The 22997-nt window shown below is 35.1% G+C and overlaps 1 protein-coding gene across 2 annotated transcripts in view; it reads left to right on the plus strand.

Moving 5' to 3' along the window:
• ALCAM (activated leukocyte cell adhesion molecule) overlaps nucleotides 1-21853 on the plus strand; it is a 183270-nt gene extending 161417 nt beyond the window's left edge. The window contains exons 10-15 of one of the 2 annotated variants that reach the window (XM_012777170.2): nucleotides 2450-2585; nucleotides 2694-2827; nucleotides 5395-5527; nucleotides 7395-7433; nucleotides 7721-7838; nucleotides 21741-21853. In XM_012777170.2, the coding sequence (XP_012632624.2) occupies nucleotides 2450-2585; nucleotides 2694-2827; nucleotides 5395-5527; nucleotides 7395-7433; nucleotides 7721-7838; nucleotides 21741-21828 (648 nt within the window). In that variant the 3' untranslated portion in view covers nucleotides 21829-21853. The remainder of the gene's footprint in view (nucleotides 1-2449; nucleotides 2586-2693; nucleotides 2828-5394; nucleotides 5528-7394; nucleotides 7434-7720; nucleotides 7839-21740) is intronic. The other variant, XM_012777171.2, reaches the window with a different exon arrangement.
• The last annotated feature ends 1144 nt before the right edge of the window (nucleotides 21854-22997 follow it).

Genomic DNA, 22997 nt, shown 5'->3' on the forward strand with positions numbered 1-22997 from the left:
TTATACAGCCACATTCATTCTCTCTCTCAGTAATAATACAAATCAAATCACAGTAAAATTTTAGGGGCACTCAACAACAGGTTGGCATCTATATTGATGCTCTGAAACTTAGTTTGGGGTGTTATTTTAATCATGTGTATATATTAAGTAATTACACACATACAAGTGTGTGTGCACATACACACAAACATAGTTGTATACCTTAGGGCTTAACAATTTACAGTATGTTTTAACTTACATTATTTTTACATGATGCTTACAACAACCTTATACAATATGAAGGTTATTTATTATTTCTCCCGTGTTACTCACAAAGAAATTGAGGCAAGAAGACTCCTGACTGACAGAGATGAGACTCAACACCAAAAGCCTTTCTGAATATAAACACTATGCTTTGATAACCCATCATTTTTTTTTCTTTCTGCTGCCAAAACTAATCTTAAATTTCTGAAAGCAGGTTGTACTATACTAGGAGCCTCTCAGAAGGAATATCTTTTTATCCCTGAGCCACAGTAATACCTAGAACATAGTGGGAGCTTAATATGTATTTCCTGAGTGAGTGCTTATATGCTTGTAATTATATAAAATGTAGGCTGTTACCTTGCTATCTTTTTAGAGTGAGAAAGTAGGATTGATGATTGGTAATTTGAGGCAAGGTTATTAGCAAGGAAAAAAGTCGTGCTTATGATTCCTCCACTTAAATCCTTGGCTAGTATATCCTAACACCCAGTGCCTTTGTTTACGAGAGCATTACTTCCAACAAGAGCCCTTACCCAGTGATATATTGAGAAAACACACATACCATTTGAAATAGAAATTGAAAAGAATTATCTTTATAAAAAAATGTGGAAGTCCGGGCGCTGTGGCTCACGCCTGTAATCCTAGCTCTTGGGAGGCCGAGGCGGGCGGATTGCTCAAGGTCAGGAGTTCAAAACCAGCCTGAGCAAGAGCGAGACCCCGTCTCTACTATAAACAGAAAGAAATTAATTGGCTAACTGATATATATATATAAAAAAAAAAATTAGCCGGGCATAGTGGCGCATGCCTGTAGTCCCAGCTAGCCGGGAGGCTGAGGCAGAAGGATCACTCGAGCCCAGGAGTTTGAGGTTGCTGTGAGCTAGGCTGACGCCACGGCACTCACTCTAGCCTGGGCAACAAAGTGAGACTCTGTCTCAAAATAAAAAAAAAAAAATGTGGAAAATTTATTGCCAGAGTTTCTTTTTGATGAACATATAAAGTATTTTGTATTGTTTTACTCTCTGCTCTTTGATCCCTTTGCATGCTCGATTCTCTGTTATTTGCTCTCTTCCTCTTAGAGCTCTGTTTCTGTTTTACTATCTTTCAGCCAAAGCCTCATCACAAATTCTTGTTCAGTAAGATAAAGTATCACCCGGTAGACTGCATACTTCATATGAAATTTATATTTGTAGTAGTCAGTGGTCAGAAGTCTATACAAGTACTAGGTAACTAGTCTAATATAATAGCTATATAAACACTCATAGCAGGTTTTACTACAGGACTAGAAAAATTAAGTTTACTATGGCTAAAACAGTTTTTTAACATCAACTGAAGTCACTATATAATCTTAGGATTGTGTTTAACACCTGCTTAGAACATTTCAATTCCTAGTAAAATAAGTCTATTTTCTGTATATCAGGTGATTTTTTAAATTAAATGTTACATTTTCTTTGTTCTTAGAAATTAGAATAGAAACATAGGGAAGGGCATCACATGGTGAGAGGGCAAGAGTGTACCAGCTCAGGTCTTTTGTCCTCTTCTAATAAAGCCACCTGTCCCATCTGGGGACCACATCTTGGTGACCTAATCTAATTCTTATTACCACCCCAAAATCCTACCTCCCTACCTCCCTTAAATTCAGCATGTGAATTTAAGGATTAAATTTCCAACACAAAATTGGGGTATGCTTTCCTACTATAGCTCTCTGTAATGGATCCCTTATGTTGGTAACTGTATGCTATAAAATGACTTTCAGTCATTTATACCCATCATTGATTGGACAGCGCAAGTCTCCATGTCTGTCAATTCTAGATCTACATACACCACAAAAAGTTGGTACTATCAATTGAAAACTTTCATTAATGTAAACACATAGCATTATTTGGGTAATTAACTCCTTATAACAATTCAGTATGGAAATATTATCATCCCATTTCACAAAGAAGGAAACTGAGTCTCAAAAGTTTATGAACTTGTTCCAAATTATAAATTCAGTAAATGGAAGAGTCTGAAATAAAACTCTGATATGTCTGATTCTAAAACTACAAAGAAAAAAGGTAATCTATTTTTGAAAGTATCTGAAGTTAAGAAAAAGAAGCTTGTATTTTTATTACACTCAGAAAAAAATAGTTTTAGGCTTAATTATTACCTAACAAATACAAAGAGAGTTATAATTGTGCCACGTGAGGTAATTTACTTTTTATTTAATCAGGATAACATCAGGCTTCGATCTAGCCCATCGTTTTCTAGTCTTCATTATCAGGATGCTGGAAACTATGTCTGTGAAACTGCTCTGCAAGAGGTTGAAGGACTAAAGAAAAGCGAGTCATTAACTCTCATTGTAGAAGGTAATCCAATGTTTGGGCACCAATTCAAATTATTCTTTGAGAATTCGATACCTGGTTTCTTTTATGATCTCAGTTCAACATTACATTTAAATTGTAATGATATTTTAGGAAAACCTCAAATAAAAATGACAAAGAAAACTGATCCCAGTGGACTGTCTAAAACAATAATCTGCCACGTGGAAGGTTTTCCGAAACCAGCTATACAGTGGACAATTACTGGCAGTGGAAGCGTCATAAACCAAGTAAGTATTTGTCTCCTCATTATATTCTGCACTTGGTCCAATATAGGGTTTTATTTAGGTACCTAAACTGTAGGTTAGTTTGCTGCCATATGAAATTTGCAATCTTCTCAGAGGAAGCTTTTGCTAACTTCTTAGTTTTCCCAAAGGAAGAAAAAGGCTCAAAGAGAATTTTAAATCCCATGGCCATGGAGAATGGAAGAATGATTATTCTGTTGTCAGTATATATATATCTTTAAAGAATGTAAATTGGGTGTTGCTCCATGATCATTATTTCCTGAAACTTGGATGATTAAAACTTTAAGGTATATACTTTTCTGCATTATAAACTTATAGGATGTATATATATATATATATATATATATATATATATATATATATGTAGCCTCCATTACTTTGCTTATTGATGCATGCTAAGGGATATTTCTTCTGAAACTTGGGTCACAGGAAAGGGGGTGAAGAACACAGTCACTGCTTGTGAACCTATGATCTGATATGCCTGTTCCAGGTGTAGGGCCAGAAAAAGGCAAGCTACATATATAGTGTCCAGAATGTGCTCTTCTGAATGAAAGGAGTTATAAACCAAATCCTAATATTCTTACTCTTTGCAGAACATTTTAATAATAGTAAATTTTTAAAATAGGAAATGCTTAAGAACTTATGAACATTACTAGTAACTTTCTTTCAAAACTAAATCTTTGACCAAAAAGAAAAGAAAAAAACAAAACAGAGAAAGAGATAATCTGGTCTGTCACTAGGGATTCTGAACCTTAATTCCACTAAATTGGCAATCTGCTTGTGTTACTGACATACTTGTTAATTCCATTTTCTCTACAACAGTCTTCATATCCCCTTTTCTCAATAGAACCAATTAAAGACTCTTCAGGAACATCCAGCAGTGCCATTTGATTATTTGAATCTCCTGTGCTGCCTCCTACCCAGATTTTAACCCAGTTGAAATCTAAAATGATATGTATAAAGCAAAGAGCTGAAAATCAATTTTAAATGAAAATCTCCACTCTTCCTCTGTCTGGGGAACTTGGGCCACTGGTCCAGCTTATGCAGTGCAGTTTTGCATAGCAAGGTAGATTTTAGCTCTTTCACCTATGGGTGATGGATATAAGGTTTGGAAGGCCCCCAAAAGAGTGAGCACACTTGACGCAGATGACTCCTGATTTCATTAGGTGTGATGGAGACACAGAGAGCGTGAGAGAGGAGGCAAGGAGGCTCTGGGCCTTTTAGGCTTAAGAAAATTTTCTTGATTCAGAATGAAGACTTGAACCATCTAAATAGCTGAAATGTATAGATCTATGTTTTAGCATATAAAATGGCTGTTTCTTTTATATGCTATTATTTTTACTCTCTAGCTTAATTAAGTAATAAGTACAGCAAAAAAAAAAAGAACCTTTTGGGTACTGGTAATGCAGGAATAGAAAATAGAAAAATCAGCACACAATAAATATTTGATGAATGAAAAGTTACAAATATTCAAAAGGCCATTATAGAAATGAGCAAATTTTGTAGAGATTAAAGAAACAAAAACAATGATTCAGTGAGAAAATCATATAAAAAATCCTACTGGGAAGTGACAGTTCATCCTACAGGTGAACTGACTATGAGGATAGAAATAATAATGCCATACTTCATTGTCAAGGAGAAAGATTGATTCTGGCACACTAGGTGATATGTTATTTTTCTTGCTCTAGGTTTGTGCTGATGCAGCCATAATCTTTTATTTGTTCCCTCCTCAAATGCTTGGTAAATCTATTATATTACAACTATGAGATATTTCTGCCCCTTCCCTACCCGCAGAAACTAAAAGATATCCAAAATCATGAGACTAGCTCTTGTCCTGAAGGCATTTACCAATATAGAAAGGGAATTATATAGGAAACGATGTGTATAAAATGACTGAGGAAACAATGTAAATGCTTATTTGCTTCAGTCTTGTTGGTTTTAGGAGTCAAATCCTGGGGATGAGATTAAAGTGAAATTTTTTTTTTTATGTTTGGAGGAATTCAATGTGGTGATTGCCCTCACAAAAATCAAATGGACTTAGCAATCACTGAAACAAATCCGTCCTCTTTATTTACAACAGAAAGATTTAGGAAAAATGGTTTCATTTACCCATGAGCAAATTATACATACATATGCACTTAGATATAATGGTTTAAGATAAAATAATTAATCCCTACAGTGAAGAACAGTGAAAAAATTCATAAATAATTAAATTCACATTTATGGAGGAAAATTATTGATTAATCACTAATTATTTTAGACGTGTCATCATGCCAAACTATTGACTGAACCTGAGATTCCACTGAAAAGGAAAAGTTCAATTAATTTAATTATTAGAATTTACAATAGAAACATAAAAAGAAATCTCATTGCAGATTTACTCATCTTTGTAGGTATTGTCCCATATAGTTCTCTATCTATGATCTTAGCCCCTTGAACACCAGGCTGCTCTACAGAGCACCACACCTATTCTATTACATTCAATATTACTCTTGCCCAAGCTTTTGAATCCATTTTTATTTCTAAACCCAACTTCTTTCTTCTTTCTCCAGACAGAGGAATCTCCTTATATCAATGGCAGGTATTATAGTAAAATTATCATTTCCCCTGAAGAGAATGTTACATTAACTTGCACAGCAGAAAACCAGCTGGAGAGGACAGTAAACTCCTTGAATGTCTCTGCTAGTGAGTATTTCATTTCTGGCATTAAAAAAGTAAGAAAATTTGAAGTTTTCTTCATTAGTTTAAAATCTTCAATTCCATCTTCCTGTACTACATTATGGTAAGTTTTATTTCTTTATTTTGCATTTGGTATCATCGTCATAAGGTTATTTTTTTTTTCATTTTTCCTGGTGTCCATTCTTGTACTATCCTTGTCTTGACAGTTAAATCATTTCATATTTTATGGCTCAGAGGCCTTATCCTCTACGGGATATTTCCCAAAAGCAACAGAGAAGAAATGAGTTGCTCTTAATTAATCCATTTTTTGTGTTCAGAGTAGAGATAATTCAAAGACTATTTTAAAACATTTTTTGTAACAGTTTTAAATTTAGTAAATTTTTAATTCTTTTTAATCTATTATTTTGCATTTCAATTCTTTGTGGCATCAATATTTATCCAACCCTTATGTTGTACAAAAATGCCACAAACTTAAAGGCATTTAGCAAATTAGTAAGACTGGTATTAGAATTTGCGAAGTCTAGTTTACAAAATTTTGTTATCATATCATATTTGAATCATAGCCAAAAATCAAATAAAGAAAATTATCTCAGAGACAATGAAAAAAACTGTTAAAGCTGAAAGCTGAAATCAGGGTAATACATATATACAAACAGCAGCTTCTTCTGAAAAGTATAAATAATCTTCAATTTTGTTATTCTTCCTATTGCTACATCAACCTTAAACCAGTACTGGCCTAAAATGAGGCTTGGATCTGGACAAGATACTAACTGACCCACCATATATTTATTCTCTGGTCAGTTGGAATCCTGCATGTGACATTAGCAAGCTAGGGATACACTGGCTAGGAATTAGCAGGAACAAGGAGAAAATAATTGTCTAAAGATAATTGCCCCTAACAGTTATGACTGGAATATAAAGACCTGATGGAATGACAGGAGAAAAGAACCAAACAAATTTAACTCTAAAATAAGAACATTGACTTCTCAGAATGCAATTCAGAGAGTATTGATTTGTCCTACCTAGAAACAGAACCTATTCTTTTTTTCTGAACACAAATCTCTCTTTTTATTATAGCACATTGAATGGTGTGCTTTGGTCCTTTCAGTGGCTTGATCAACATTTAATCCAGTTATTTCCAAATTCAGTGAGCACCTCCTGAGTTACCAATTTTGTTTGTATGAGGAGGGTCTGGGCATCTGCATTTTAGTAACCATCACTGGCATTTCTGATGCAGACCTACGCACTTTGAAGAATATTTATATAATTTAACATTAGATGATATTTCAACACAGCAGTGATTCTTAAAATGAATCAAGAGCATGGTGCCATTAGAGTCATTTGGGGGACTTTTGAAAATATCACACATATTGTTTCTCGGAAATTACTGAGGCATCCCCAGTTTTCAACCTCTATTCCTACCACTTTGAGAACATCTAGTGGTAAGTCCTTGACACTGGAGGATAAAAAGGAATTCTCCTATATCAGGGTAGTAAAGTTGAGAAAAGTTGAGAAACACCACTTTATAGACTTCATAGGTACTGACTTGTTTCTCTTAAAAAAGAAGTATTATTAAAAGGTGGTAGATAGTGGAAAAATTAATATGTATTTCAGATTAATACAATAGCTAATAATTTGTGAAATTTTCTATGGTAATGTAATACCTTTGCAGTTTTAACTACTCTCCCTTAAAACAAGATTAATTTCTTTGTAGGAAAGGTCATGCTCTATTAAATGTGACTTTTTTTTACCCTTAATTGTAGAATAGACATTTTATCATTGAGTATTATTACATCATACTATAATGGTAAAGGTGACTTTCATATATCAACAAATTTTGTTTTTAATTTCATATTAACATTTTTCATTTCAGTAAGTATTCCAGAACACGATGAGGCAGACGAGATAAGTGGTAGGTACTATGCTGCTGACTCTTCTTCCTTGACTATCAGCTCAAGATCTATGAAGTGTCATGGTATAAGTAATTTTATTAGCTGTCCACAATTCCAATTTGAACTAAGACACCAAATGAGACAAGATAGTAAAAACGATAAAAATTTCGCCCTTTAAAATCACAAGTTTGCATGTTAATCATAGTAGTGAGCCTTAGACATTTTAAGAAGTGATAACTAGATTGACTTCTTTTTAAAAATCCTTGGCATTGTCTGTAATTGCATGGAATTTTCTTCTTTGTTCTAGATGAAAACAAAGAAAAGGTGAATGACCAGGCAAAATTAATCGTGGGAATCGTTGTTGGTCTCCTTCTCGCTGCCCTTGTTGCTGGTGTTGTCTACTGGCTGTACATAAAGAAGTCAAAGTGAGTTCTGGGGAAAAGAACATCATTGTTCATTGACTTTCACTGGGAGAAAATACAATGTGATAATTATGCTCACTCCAGCTGTGCATGTAATGTCTACAATCAGAAGGACATATCTCCCAAATCAGGTTGATCATATTTTGTTTCAATATGATTTTGTTTCAGTGACTACATTGCCAATATCAGAGACATGGCCTGTGGTGGGACTTCACATGTGTCCCTTTATTTTTTTCAGCCAATAATCTGAATTCAATTATTTGATTTTTTTTTTCAGTGCTTGGGTGAATTTTTTAAAAGCGCATACTACCTAAAGGTCAACTATTCTAACACTTTTGGTTGAGGTTGGTGAAGACTAATAGTGGTTAGTACATCTTATAGGGACTGCCAGGTATCTTTGCAGTGACAAATCTGGACAAATCTTAGTGACAAATCTCTAAATGCTTTAGAGATATAAGATTAAAAATTGTCATAAAATTACAGATAGTATGAACTTTACAAATCATCTAACAGTGGTTTAAAAGTAAAACTTGCTGAATCAATGAAGATTCTAAACATACACACTTGCATGATACTTCTCATTGTCCACTCCCTGCCTACCCTAGATTCAGATGCAACTGGTAGGGGTGGGGTTCCTGCATTTGCATTTTTTTAAAAGTCCCATTGATGATTTAGTGGCATGCTCCTTGTTCCAAACATGGGTTTTAAACTCCCTTATCTTATAAAGGAGTAAATTGATTTCTACAATGAGATGTCTATAGCTACTGGCAACTTTGGACTTAATTTTATATTTTTTCATGTCTCACATATCCTCTTTAAAAAAAACTTCAGAAAGTTAATTTAAAATAAAATTGAAAAAAAGCAGACCCAAACTAGGATACATGATCTCACCCTATAAGTATGGAAATTCCAATGAGGCAATATTCAAATGGAGCTGCCATCCAAGGGAGGCATTAGTTCAGAAATTTTGAAGTCATGTAACACCATGAGCATCTATTGAGTTCTTTTGTTCTCACAGCACATCTATAAAGTAGATATCATCATTATTTATATTTTACATTTGAAAAATCTGAGGCAGAGAATGGTTAAATGGCTTGCTTAAGGTTACATACTTTGTAAGGGACATAATTGTTTTTTTATTTAAGGCAGTGATGTTTTAGAGCCTTTGTATTTAATCATTAGGCCATCCTTTATCTCACTGTGCCTACTTTCTGTCCTTTTGCCACATAAGGCAAAAGCATTTTTCCTGTTGTGTGTTGTGATGGATGCACATAATGTCCATTCTCACATTGGTACACAGTCACTACTTATCTTGGCTTTTCATTCTTTCATCTTGAAAAGTCCCTACCAATACTTGGAGTCAGGGTTCTTCAGAGAATCACACTAGTAGGGTGTGTGTGTGTGTGTGTGTGTGTGTGTGTGTGTGTGTGTGTGCATGTAAAGAAAGATTTATTATAAGGGATGGGCTTACATGAATATGAAGACTGAGAAGTCCTAAGAACTGCTATTGGGAAGCCAGAGACCCAGGAGAGCCAATGTGTAGTTCCATCTATGTCCAGAAGCCTTAGAATCAGGAAGGCCAATGTTGTAAACTCCAGTCTGAAACACAGCCAGGTCAAGCCCCAGGACAAACTGATGTTTCAGTCCAAGTCTAAAGGCAGGAAAAAAACAATGTCCCAGGCTGGGCACAATGGCTCACGCCTGCAATCCTAGGACTGTGAAAGGGCGAGGCGGGAGGATTGCTTAAGTTCAGGAGTTCAGGATCAGCCTGAGCAAAAGTGAGATGCCCTCTCTACTAATAATAGAAAAATCAGCCAGGTGTGGTGATACATGCCTGGAGTCCCAGTTACTCAGGAGGCTGAGGCAGAAGGATCCCTTGAGCCCAGTAGTTTGAGGTTGCTATGACCTAGGCTGATACCACGGCACTCCAGCCAGGGCAACAGAGTGAGACTCTGTCTCAAAAAAAAAAAAAAAAAAAACAAAGAAAAAAACAATGTCCCAGCTCAAATGGTCAGGCAGGAGGAATTCCTTCTGTTATTAAGTCTTTCCATTTCATTCATATATTCAATTGATTGAATTGAAGGGAGGACAATCTGGTTTACTTAGTCTACTGACTGAAATGTTAATCTCCAGAAACACCCTCACAGACACAGCCAGGATAATGTTTGGACAAATGTCTGTGCACCACATGACCCAGTCAAGTTAATGCACAAAATGAACCATCATATTTGTAACAAATATGGTTTATTTCTCAATGAACAGTTTACCTATAAACAATTCACATGGGTTTGTGTCCATGGGCTTTATGGAAAATTTAGAAGACCTGTGCCATGTAAGTGAAAGAAAATGCAAACAGTTGCCCAGAGGCAATATCTATCTTGTATAAATTTCCCTTCTATGTGTAGAAATTTCCTGATGTTCAAAATCATATCCTCCCTTTATAATCCATGATAAGAAATTCACAAATCTAACAGCTTGGGCTGCAGGATATTTCCATTTTATGAGGATTTCTGATGCAATCCAAAGTAATTTTGTTTCTTAAAAGAATAAAAATAAAATGTCTCCATATCTTGAAAATTAGCTAAAAAGCAAACTATAGTCCTCTACATTATGGTCAAATAAATGTTACATTCTTAGAGCAACCCCAGCATCCTTAATCATCCTATTCCAACGGCCAGTATCTTATCACACACCATTTGTCCTTCTATGAATAAAAAAAAATTTTGTGTGTGTGTGTGTGTGTGTGTGTGTGTTACTTCATTTGTTATTACCATATGCTGACCCCAAATTAAATCACAGATAAGTAAATGCTGGACACTTGGCTTCCTAGTGTCTTCAGGTTAAGGTCTCAAGCGTTTCCTTTAAAGAATCTCATTAAATTAAGTGCAACTTCTATCATCTGACCTGAACATTCATCTAAATAACCGTTAATTGAAAAGTGCACCAACTTTGATAGATTTAATATTATTGGTAATCAGTGTAATAAATTGCAATTCTCATCCCAAGCATCAAAGGGTCTTTGTTAAGAATTTGTGGGACACTTCAGATTTGCTAGGTGCTTTTCAAAAATAAACTAGCATTTTTGCAATAAAAATTAGTGTTCTTAACCCCTTAAACTACTTGTCCAGAGTAAGTGCAGATTTATAATAAGAGCTTTCAAGTTAATAATTTTTAAGACCACTCTTGTGATACAGGGAGCAAAGCTGTGAAATTTTAGCAGCATTTAGGGGAAATTCTTTGCATTGGTAACTTTAAAAGTCATTGGAGAGAGATAAGAGAAACATTCTTTTATTTCTAAGAATTTAAGAGTACATTTGTTAGTATATCTAGTGACTACTCAGCCTGCATGCATTCACCATTCCACTAATAGGAGCCACATATTTTTATATATGTTTTAAATATGGATAATGGCAACAAGAAATACTTAGCAATTATATTCTTTTCCCATTTTGATATGGCATATTTATTTAAGAGTAAAGACTCATGACTCCTTTGCTGCATTAATCCATATAACTTCCCAATGGAATGTTATTTTTTTAAACTAGAGATGTTTTAATAATGAGAATGGATGACTGATCATTTAATGTGTAGGATATTAACAGACAGGGTCAGGCAAAAGGCATTTATTGACTAAACCCACTCTATGTCTAGTTGTTTAACAGGTAGAAGAAGATTAAAGAATGACAAATAATTCAATAGTTAATTTTTATAATTTTTCAGTTTCTCTCTACTCTGTCCTCCAAATATTATTTTTAATGCTATAGGAAGTTAAATGCTATTATTTAAGATCTAAATCCTTTCTTGCATATCTTATAGTAGAAGAACTATTAATAACAAAAAATTAAAAGAGCCCCAAAGATAAAGAAAAAGTATAAGGGCAGAATGAAGTAGCCAAAAACTTCTTTAGAAGTATGCAAAACCATAATTTCCAGGTTGGTTGCACCTAAAAGATCCTGACCACAACACTTCTTTTCATTAAATTGGGAGCAACCCTTAACCAGACTTGTAATCTCAAAATACTCATTGTGTGAATCTTGGAAATTTACCAAGAGATTTGCCCTTTTGAACTGTGGAACTCAAGACTATTTTCATGAAAACTAGTGTGTAAAATATATAAAATCCAGAAATCTAAAAATCACAAATATGTTACTTCTGCCATATATAATGCTATATTATTCTAGTCCTCTCTCAGAATAAAACAGAAACAGTCTAAATTGGCTGAAGGTCAAAGAGGGCTTGCCTATAACACTGAAATCTCCAGAAACAATGCTATATTAAGCCATTCTAGAATCCTTCCCATTGATATCTCTTGATATGTGGAACAGGATCTTGCAAGAAAGTTGATTTTATCTAGATTCTAATTTTCAATCAGCACTTAATGCTAAAATCAAATATTTGTCTTCATGAGGAAGGAGGGACTCTCCACTAGATAGATTGAAAAAATAGTGCAGGATGATCACTTACAGCACATTTTAAATGACTTTTCTCATTTATCACTACATGAGCACATACTTTTTTGGGGAGGATTACTTTTATGGAAATCCTCAACAATTTAACAAAGTACATACAATTAATACCATTTCATAGTATCTAAGTCTCAGTGGGATTAACCTTCCAAGGTATCATAAGTAATAAGTATTTTATTCCAAATCTCATATAGTACTTTCAAATATATTTTGCCACCTTACCAGAACTCCTTTGGAATTAAAAATTCAGCTCTGACTTTGATTGCCAGACAGTACTTAATAAAGTGCTGTGGAGGAAGGAGTGTTTGCTTAAGGACAGGACTGACCTAGTCTCTCTCCCCACTTGTATGAGAAGCTGGGCTAATCCAAGTTTTGGCTTCTTCCTCTTTCTCTACCAATAACCTGACAGGCAGCCAGAAGGAATAAAAGAAAATGCCCCATCATTCTATGAAACCATAATTAATACGGTGCAAATACAGTAATGTGAAATGCAGGAGGCTCTGAGTAGTCAGTCACAGGGTCTCAAAGGGCAAAACCATCCATCGCCTTCTCCTCTTCTACTGTGTGTGACCTGAATGTTCCCAGAGAAAGAGAGAGCTCACAGCAAAATATAATGTTCTCATATTTTAAATCTCCTCTCTATATATTCATTTCATTTTTTAAAGCATCACGTTTGTTTTAATTGTCTTTCCCAAAGGTGAAGAATAAAATGTCCCATTCCCTGCCAGGAGCCAGGCTGTGCAGTCCCAACATCACCCACCTTAAAGAAACACTTTGAGCTAGGACGGCATCCTGTTTTTGTGCATATTGAGTATCGTTGCACTTATTTTGATCTTTAGTCTCTTATCTAATAGTCCCCATATTCACTATCGACCAAGATGGAAAGGCTATTTTCTATTTGTACTGAGGACATAACCATTTCCTCTTTCTTCAAAAAATTACTTTGTAGACTCTTAGAAATTCTAAGCGTATAAAATTGAAAAATGTAGTAATGAGAGAAAGAACTTATTCTTTTCTACTTCCTTCCTCAAATCAATTATTTGCTAACAACTCTCAGTGGAGATTAGTGGTGCCCTCCTCTCCTCTTCTAGCTTTTCCTTAAGCTTGGCCCAAGAGAAGACTCATTTGCTGACAGCTGTGACCAGGAAAGGGGAACAAATAACTATCCTTTTGGGCAAGATCCTATTTACCTACAGGGTCGTCAAAGGCCAGTTTGCTGGAAGTGGCAACTCTACACTGCCACTGGTCCCAGTCGGAAATACCCATAGACCTGCTGCCTTCTATGGTGTGAGTCAGCCGTGCTCACAGAAAACACCCCCCAACTAGGAAGAGTTAAGAATTCCTCACACTCCTTATAAGAGAGTTTTCAATTTTTTATACACATGCCTGCTTTTGAAAGACCTAAAACCTCATAAACTTTTCATGTGTGAATTATTTTAAGTGACTGTTGTTTTTGTTCTCTAAATATAAAAATCTATTACAGTATTTTATTTTTCCAAAATGATGCCAACCATATTGTGATTTTCTGGCTGTGCCTACCACTCTCACCTCCTGTCACTTTTCCTACCTCCTCCATCCTCTCACTAAATTATTCAAATAAAGCAAACTTGAAGGGTACCACCAACATAGATGCCTACCTCCATTCCAGATCTCAAAACCAGTTTATAATATTGGGAAAATCTCACCAAAAAAGTCTTAAAACCTTCTGAAAGTTATTGGAAAGCAACTTAATCCCTTTAAAGGTACTGCTTTTATGGGAGTAACACAGAATGAGGCATTGAGATTTAGATTTGAACTCCCTTCTGCTACTCCGTAGCTCTATGATCTAGTCTCTGTAACCTGCCAATTGCTTTCACATAAACTACCACATTTATCCTCACAGCAGCCCTGTGAGAAGATCGCAATGTTTATAGATTAACAAGCATGCTTAAGAGGAGGGACTTGTCCAAGGTCTTGCAGCTCAGACTTGATACATGAGCATGTAAACTCAGGTTTATTGACGCCAGGGCCGATGGCGTCTTCTCTCTGCCTTGCAGCTTTGTATAATTGGATAGCATGGTGCATGGATAATTGAGTCAGAGTGGTAGAGCTAGAATCTTGGAGAGATATGAAACACTGAGGAAGGAAGTAGCAGAGGACATAAACAGATGGAAATCCATACCATGCTCGTGGGTCGGCAGAATCAACATTTTTTAAATATCTATTATACCCAAAGTGATCTACAGATTCAATGCAATCCCTATTAAAATACCAACATCATTTTTCACAATAAAAATATTTTTGTAAGCTTCGTTTGGAACCAGAGAAGACTCTGTATATCAAAAGCAATTCTAGGCCGGGCGCTGTGGCTGACGCCTGTAATCCTAGCTCTTGGGAGGCCGAGGCGGGCGGATTGCTCAAGGTCAGGAGTTCGAAACCAGCCTGAGCAAGAGCGAGACCCCGTCTCTACTATAAATAGAAAGAAATTAATTGGCCAACTGATATATATATATAAAAAATTAGCCGGGCATAGTGGCGCATGCCTGTAGTCCCAGCTACTCAGGAGGCTGAGGCAGAAGGATCACTGGAGCCCAGGAGTTTGAGGTTGCTGTGAGCTAGGCTGACGCCACGGCACTCACTCTAGCCTGGACAACAAAGCGAGACTCTGTCTCAAAAAAAAAAAAAAAAAAAAAGCAATAAAACAATAAAAACAAAATGGGAGGTATCAGTTTGCCAGACTTCAAACTATACTACAAGGCTGTAGTAACTAAATCAGCTTGGAATTGGGACAAAAATAGGGACATTGACCAGTGGAACAGGATATACCACGTTTTAAAAATCCATTTTCTTTTGGACATTTGGATAGTTTGCAGTTTGGGCTATTATGACTATTATGGCTAACATGAACATTTTAATGCAAGTGTTTTTGTAAGCATATGCTTTCATTCTTTTGGGTAAAAACCTAAGAGTTGAATTGCTTGATCATCAGCTGGACATTTGTTTATGGGAAATTGCCAAGCAGCTTTCCAAAGTAGTCATAGTACTTACAACTCCCACCAGCAGTGTATGACAGAGTCAGTTCCAGCAGTGTATGACAGATTCAGTTCTTCCATATCCTTGCGTAAATTTGGTATTGTCAGTATGTTGAATTTTAGCCATTCCAGAAAGTGTAAAATAATATTTAATTCTAACTTTAAACTTGCAGTTCTCTGGGACCTAATAATTTTAAACTCTATGAACCTATCAGCTATCTTATATTTTCCTTTGTGAAATGACTATTTAAATCTTTTGCCTGAGATTTTATTATTGTCTTTTTGTAATTGATTTGTAAGAGTTCTTAACATATTCTATATGAGTTATTCCTCATACAGATACATTATGAATATTTTGTCCTAGTCTGTAGCTTGATTTTTCCTTTTCTTAATGCTATCTTTTGATAAGGAGTTTTTTTTTCTTTTGATGAAGAACGAGCTTATCAATTTCATCCTTTTATGCTTAGTGTTTTTTGTGTCCACTATGTGAATTCTTTGCTTATCCCAAAGCAGCAAAGGTATTGTCCTATGTTTTATTCTAGAAACTTTATAGCTTTAACTTTTATATTTAAGGATATGATCTATCCAAAATTTTGTGTATAGCATAAGATAAACGTGGGATTTTTTTTCATTCATTTGCTTTTTGCTTTTGCTACACATATTTATCAAGTCATTCCAGCACTATTTATTTTAGCCTCAGCACATTTGTCAAAATTTAATTTACCTTAATACTGTCAGTCTTTCAGCTTTGATTTTCTAGTTGTTTTAGCAATCTTATTTCTTTGCATTTCCATATAAATTTTAACAACTTGCTAATTTCTATCTCTCAAAAAAGTTTTATGGGATTAACAGTGCTTTGAATTTATAGATTAATTTGACAACTTAATACTATTTGGTCTTCCGGTGCATGATCATATAATCTCTTTTACTTAGATCTTTTCAATTTTTTTCTTAGCAATATTTCAAAATTTTTAATGTAGATATCTGATATATCTTTAAAAGTTTATGCCTATGTATTTTATGTATTTTGCAGCTATTTTTAAATACAATTAATTTTGTAATGTTCCAAATTTTTCCTACTGGTATTTGAAAATATGATTAATTTTTTATGCTGAAAGATATACTACCATCTTGCTAAATTACCTTGTTAGTTCTATTAGTTGTTTTGTGGATTCCTTAAGATTTCTACATACATAATCATTTCATTTGCAAATAGAGATAAATTTTCCTTCTTCCATCTACTCTATTCCTTTTATTTCTTTTTCTTGTCTTGTTGCATTCATGGAGACCTCCAATATGATATTGAACAGAAATGTTTTAAAAACAAATACTTTTACATGTTTCCAATATTAGAGGAAAAATTTCTCAATATTTGCTATTAGGTATGATGGTAGCTGTATATGCCTACCCAGACTTAGCCAAACTTCAAGGTTAAAGGTAAAGTCCTCTAGACCACCAAGTCTACTCAAAAATTCTGACTCCAATATCAAGGAGTTAAGAATCCAACAACAATGCAACCAAAATATTTGTACTCCCATATTTTCTTGAAATTAAAAAGAAAAATTCCCTACTCAAAACCTTAAGTGAGTCTCTTTAGGATAAACTCCAAAGTTTTGATATGAAATAAAATGTACTTCACACACACACACAAAAATCCAACAACAAAGTTAGAGGTCAGAGTCCACAAAAGACCATTTTTACTTTTGACACCAACTGCAAGTTTTGGGGTTTCCCCAAACCACCCTTAGGTTTGATAATTCACTAGGACGATTGAAAGAACTAACTGAAATCTATTACACTCATGATTAAATTCATTGCAAGGAAAAGTTGCATTAGAGGTCAGCCAAGACAAGAGACACATAGGACAGAGTCTGGGAGAGTTCCAAATGTGAAGTTTCCATTGTCCTCAATGATACATTATTCTACCAGCATCGATGTGTGGCAGAAACATAGGGTATTGCCAACCAAAGAGGCTCACTCAAGCTTGGTGTTCAGAGTTTTTATTGGAGTTTTTTTAATGCCTATGTAAATAGGCATGATTAATTAGTTGAACTCAATCTTCAGCCTATCCACTCCTCAGAGGTCAGCCTGATAGCACATGGATCAAATCCCCCACCTGAAACTATATGGTTGTATTTCTGGTCAGCTCCCACCCTAAAACTAAAGAGTGTGGAAGGCCCTGCCCTGAAATATCTCATTCTATAAGCTAATTTAACTGGTTTTATTACATTAATTAGTGTAATTTAAGGCACCCTACATGAATAAGAAAGTTACTATATAACTTATAAAGAGTTTAGATTCTGTTATATTTTTCTAAAGGTTGTGGATTGTTTTTCCTAGCAGACAATTAGATTACTGGCTGGTCACCTTGATATTGTGAAGATTAATTTTACATATTTTGTTTTCCATATCTATATTAGGATGAATGCCTAGTGCCGACACATAGTCTTTACTTGGCTTTTCTGGGGGGTTGATACAAAGAGTGATGTGTTTGCTAAGCACTTCTGCCTTGAAGACGGTCAAATCCAAACTCTTTCTCTCTTATGTAGATTTTACCTCAAAATCCATGTCAGGTTTTTAAGCCTTCCAGTGTTGCTTTCTACAGAGCTTTTGTGAAATTTCTCCCACACATGTGCAGTTCAGGGGATCATCCAAAGAATTTATTATAGGTTTTACACAACTTTGGAGTTTTTGCCACTCTGTGGCTCTTTCCTGTCTCATATTTTCCCCTTGGTTTCCAGCTTTTGTTTTAGTTAGCTCAAGCCTCCCAAATTGGAGGTGCCCACAGAGGAAAAGCCTGTAAAGATTTCCTTTAGTTTCTATCTTATTTTAGTCACTCTCAAGTACAGTCCGATAGTTTATTCTCTTGTGGGAGTTTATAATTGTTATAAATGTAAGGAGTTAAAAAGTACAATTTTTGTTTGATTTTTTTTTTCTTTATTACTAGAATCACAACTCCTTCTAGTCCCTGCTTTATTTCAAGGTTGTGAAATCATGTATATATTCAACCTGAACATGACTTCATTCTTCCCAAATAGGTCAAGGAGGGTTAAAAACATGAAATTCACATCAGAGTACTTACTGCCTTGATTTATCATATTGCTGATTTTTTTTAATTTTATATTTTAGAATTTACCCACTAAATTTTGACTCATGTCTGTCACTCTCTAATGGCTCTAGTAAGTTAGAATTCTTATGTTAGAGGCAAAGAATGGTAATTGATGAAGTGAGTTTGAGATGAAACAGACAAAGAGACAGAGAGAAAGAATAAAAGGTAGCAAAAGAAGTGGAGAGAAAAGGAAAAGAATGGAACAGAGGAAAATCAGAGGGGTGAGAGAAGACAAGGGGAAGAAAGATGAGGAGAGAAGAGACTTTGTGGATAGTGTGGCTTTCTTGGCTTTCCACAATATCTGACCAATTTATAGAAATTGTAGTTATTAGAATACATTAGAATATAAAGTTAGTAGGCATTAGAATAATCAAGGTACATGTTTATGCATGTGATTTTGTGCAGTGCTTTCTAAAACGCTTGGACTAAGACATCACTCAAATTCTGTCATTTCAATGTAGTGTTCTATCACCTGTTTATAAAAAAGCAGCTGGGTATGTATGAACTTCATATTGGTGTACATTAATACCAAAAGGAACAGTAGAAGGAAATAGATATCAAGTATAATGTTAATTCGATTTAGTAGAATAAATATCTTTTGGATGCCTATTATATTCTGGTTACTGTGTTACGTGCTATGAGTAAAATATACATAAAACATGGCCCTTATTCTCAAGGAGCTTATGGTCAAGTCACAGAGACTAAAGAGATTTCCTATATCTTGAGGTAGAGACCTGAGCTGAGATTGTAAAGGGAAAAGCTGAATTTCTCTATATTTTAAGAGCTGAAGAAAGGGATACATGCCAGGATCTCAACTGGAAGACTGAGAGGGCCATTCCTTAGGAATAGGAGCAAACCAAAGGTAGACTGAGTCTTACTAAAACTTCAAAGGAGAACCAATCTAGTTCAATCCCTTACTGAATTGGGCTGATCAGACCCACATACCATCTGCTTAATAAAGGAAAGGGAGAAATCTTATCTGTTGCAAAGTAATAGTCTATATAGTCTCTACAGTTTTGTATACATATCAGCAAAATTAAAAAGGACTAGATATGCAAAGAGTCGAGAAAACACAATCAATAATCAAGAAAAAAGTAGATAAGATAAACAGACAACTGGATGATTTGAATATTGTAGTTAACAGACAAGGAGTTTACAATAACTATATGAAAGTAGAAGAAAAGATGGTCAAAAGAGATAAATGGAATAGAGAATTGAAATGTATTGTAAAAGGTTTTAAAATTAAACTGACATTTTGGAACTGAAAAATATAATATTAAAAGCTAAGTTGGCCGGGTGTGGTAGGTGTCTTACGCTTATAATCCTGGCACATTGAGAAGCCAAGGTGGGAGGATCACTTGAGGCCAAGAGTTCCAGACCAGCCTGAGCCACATAGTAAGACCCTACCTGTACAAAAAATATAAAAAGTTAGATGGTTGTGGTGGTTCATGCCTGTAGTCCTAGCTTCTAGGGAGGCTAAAGCAGAAGGATAGCTTGAGCCTGGGGGGGGGGGGGGTTGAGCTTTCAGTGAACTATCATGATGCCATTGAACTCTAGGCCGGGCAACAGAGTAAGACCCAGTCTCAACAAAACAAACAAACAAAAACACTAAGTTTTCAGTGGATGAATTTAACAGCAGATTGAGCACAGCAGAACACAAGAGAAGTAAATTGCAATACAGATCAATAGAAAACACAGAAATCGAAGCACAGAGAAGAAAAAGAATAAGAGAATAAGAGACGTGTGAGGCACAAATAAAATGTCTCAGTTCTAATTGAAATTGCAGAAAAAATGAAGGCCAAGAATACCCATCACCAGTAAAATAAATATATAAATTATGGTTTGTTCACCCAATGACATGCTATATACCAATAGAAAAGAACAATCTATAACTACATGCCCCATAATGTATGAGTGTTGCAAACAGGATTGAGTTTAAATAAAATGCAGACACAAATGAATACTTGTGGAATGATTCCATTTATATTTAAATTACAATAACAGGTAAAACTATTCTGTGATAATTCAGGTTGTAGTAACCTTTGTGGAGGTAGTACTGACTGCAAGGGAATATAATGGTTTTCACTGTTCTGTTTCTTGATCTGAGTGTTGGGAAAGGAAGAAGGAGTACATTCTTGGAAATACAGCTACCATTTACTCCGATTTCTCTTGGTTGGCCCCAAAACCTTACTTGTGCAATTAAGGATAGACCTAGGCAAGTTAAATCATAGCAGCACTAAGGCATTGATTTTCTAACTTTAGCAGGCAGCAGAATCACCAGGAAGTCTTGTTTAACAAATTGTAGCTCCTATATCCAGAGTTTCTGCTTCTGTAGTTCTGGTGTGGGGCCTAAGAATTTGCATTTCTATCAAATTCCCACGGGATTGGCCGGGCGCGGTGGCTCACGCCTGTAATCCTAGCACTTTGGGAGGCCGAGGCGGGCGGATTGCTCAAGGTTAGGAGTTCGAAACCAGCCCGAGCGAGACCCCGTCTCTACCAAAAATAGAAATAAATTAATTGACCAACTAAAAATATATATACAAAAATTTAGCCGAGCATGGTGGCGCATGCCTGTAGTCCCAGCTACTCGGGAGGCTGAGGCAATAGGATCGCTGAGCCCCGGAGATTGAGGTTGCTGTGAGCCAGGCTGACGCCACGGCACTCACTCTAGCCTGGGCAACAAAGTGAGACTCTGTCTCAAAAAAAAAAAAAAAAAATTCCCACGGGATGCTTATACTGCTGGTTTGGGGCCATGATTTAAGAACCAGCCATGTTAGGGCTGCTCTAGCTTCTACTGCCAATATTCTATCATAAACGTTATCTCTTTATAATCTTGTTTTTATATTTATTCAAAAAAACCCAGAATCTATAAACATAGACACAAGACATTGGGCCAATTGGGATGCCTGATACAGAACATTCAAAAGAAAAAAGGTCTTAATGAAACTCCCTCAGAAATTTTTTATGGAAAATGTTTGCCCAGAATGAAAATTTTGACTATCAAATGGTAATAATTACTTCCCAGAAAGTGAAGAGAAAAGTAATCCAGCTAAAAATATGATGCAACAAAGTTTGCATAGTCTGTGTTCAAGATAATTTTTTTTTCTCTTAGCATACGTTTAATACAACCCCACGACCAAGCTGATTTCACTAGAATGCATTTTGTTATCAGTTAAGTAAGGCTCACAGATATGGAATTGTTTGCCCTAGTGGCTTGCCTATAAAACATTTTCTTTCAAACATACATTAATTCAAACTTTAAAAGTAAACAGAAAAGCATGTGTGTCAATATGATGATGTTTATTTTATTCTCTTACAGGAGTGCATCAAAACATGTAAACAAAGACCTTGGTAATATGGAGGAAAACAAAAAGTTAGAAGAAAACAATCACAAAACTGAAGCCTAAGAGAGAAACTGTTCTGGTTGTTCAGGTGAGTACACTGTATAGGATTTATAGAAATAATTCTCAGGTAAGTAGAAAACATCCTAAAAGATGAAAGGGAAAGGCTTTACTTTAAGATACTTCATAATTACAGCTTTTAATGCAGGAAGAGAGTTTTTCAAAAGAAAACTTTGGTGATTCATAAAGTGTTCTTGGAAGAACAAAATCTCACCAGTCTCCCTATCCTCCCCAAAATAATTACTACCCTCTGAATAATAAAATCCAATTTTGAGGTTTCAATATCCAAAAAGTACTTTATATTCTAATGCCAAAAATTTCACTGAATGCAAAAAAGATTTACTTTATAAATTGGTATTTGGGCTCAATAAAAACTGATTCTAATATTTTCTATTTATTTCAAAAAACAATTATGAGAATAATTTAAGAATATACAATTTTAACCTAAGGATTTAATAAAAATGTGAGTGTATTTATACAGCCATCTCCACAGTCATCTTAATGAAAAAGCTAACAAAATTGTGTATGTGTGTATTCACACGTATACACATGCTTTTACAGACAGTATGTGTATATGTGTTTATATGTATATATGTATTCATGTATCTATATATGCACATGTATAGACATGTACAGGTCAATGTTACATTACATATGTTGTATATATTCATATATAGTAGCTGTATATGTATGGTTTTTAAAACAAAAGGTGTATGTTTCCATGGCATTGTCACTTGCAATTTGAGCTTTTACTTTTATTTTCTTTAAGCCAACCAAACAGAGGAGTCATTTGGACTATTTTGTGTGTCCTTAAGAATAACTGTTACTGTAGCTTCCCAATATCATGTGAAAAGCCCTAACACCTACAGAAAATGAGTTCATTATAAATAAATCACAAGTCAAAATTTGAATAGATTGCCCAGGTTAATTCCATAGTAAGGATAGGGAATGGGAAAGCATTGTATTTTAACAGGATGCACACAGAAGAGAAAAATTTTTAAAAATAAAATAAGACTTATATTTTTAAATCCAAAAACCAAGATCTCAAACCGATTGGCTGAAAGAAGTCAGAACTGGGTTCTTTCTCCTGTCTTGCCTCCCACTGGAGGCCAATGGTGCAGCATTCCTCCATGACTTTTTTTCCTCACTTCTCTAGGGTTATTTCCCTAATCATT

This window comes from Microcebus murinus, chromosome 1 (assembly GCF_040939455.1).
Source record: "Microcebus murinus isolate Inina chromosome 1, M.murinus_Inina_mat1.0, whole genome shotgun sequence".
Lineage (NCBI taxonomy): Eukaryota > Metazoa > Chordata > Mammalia > Primates > Cheirogaleidae > Microcebus > Microcebus murinus.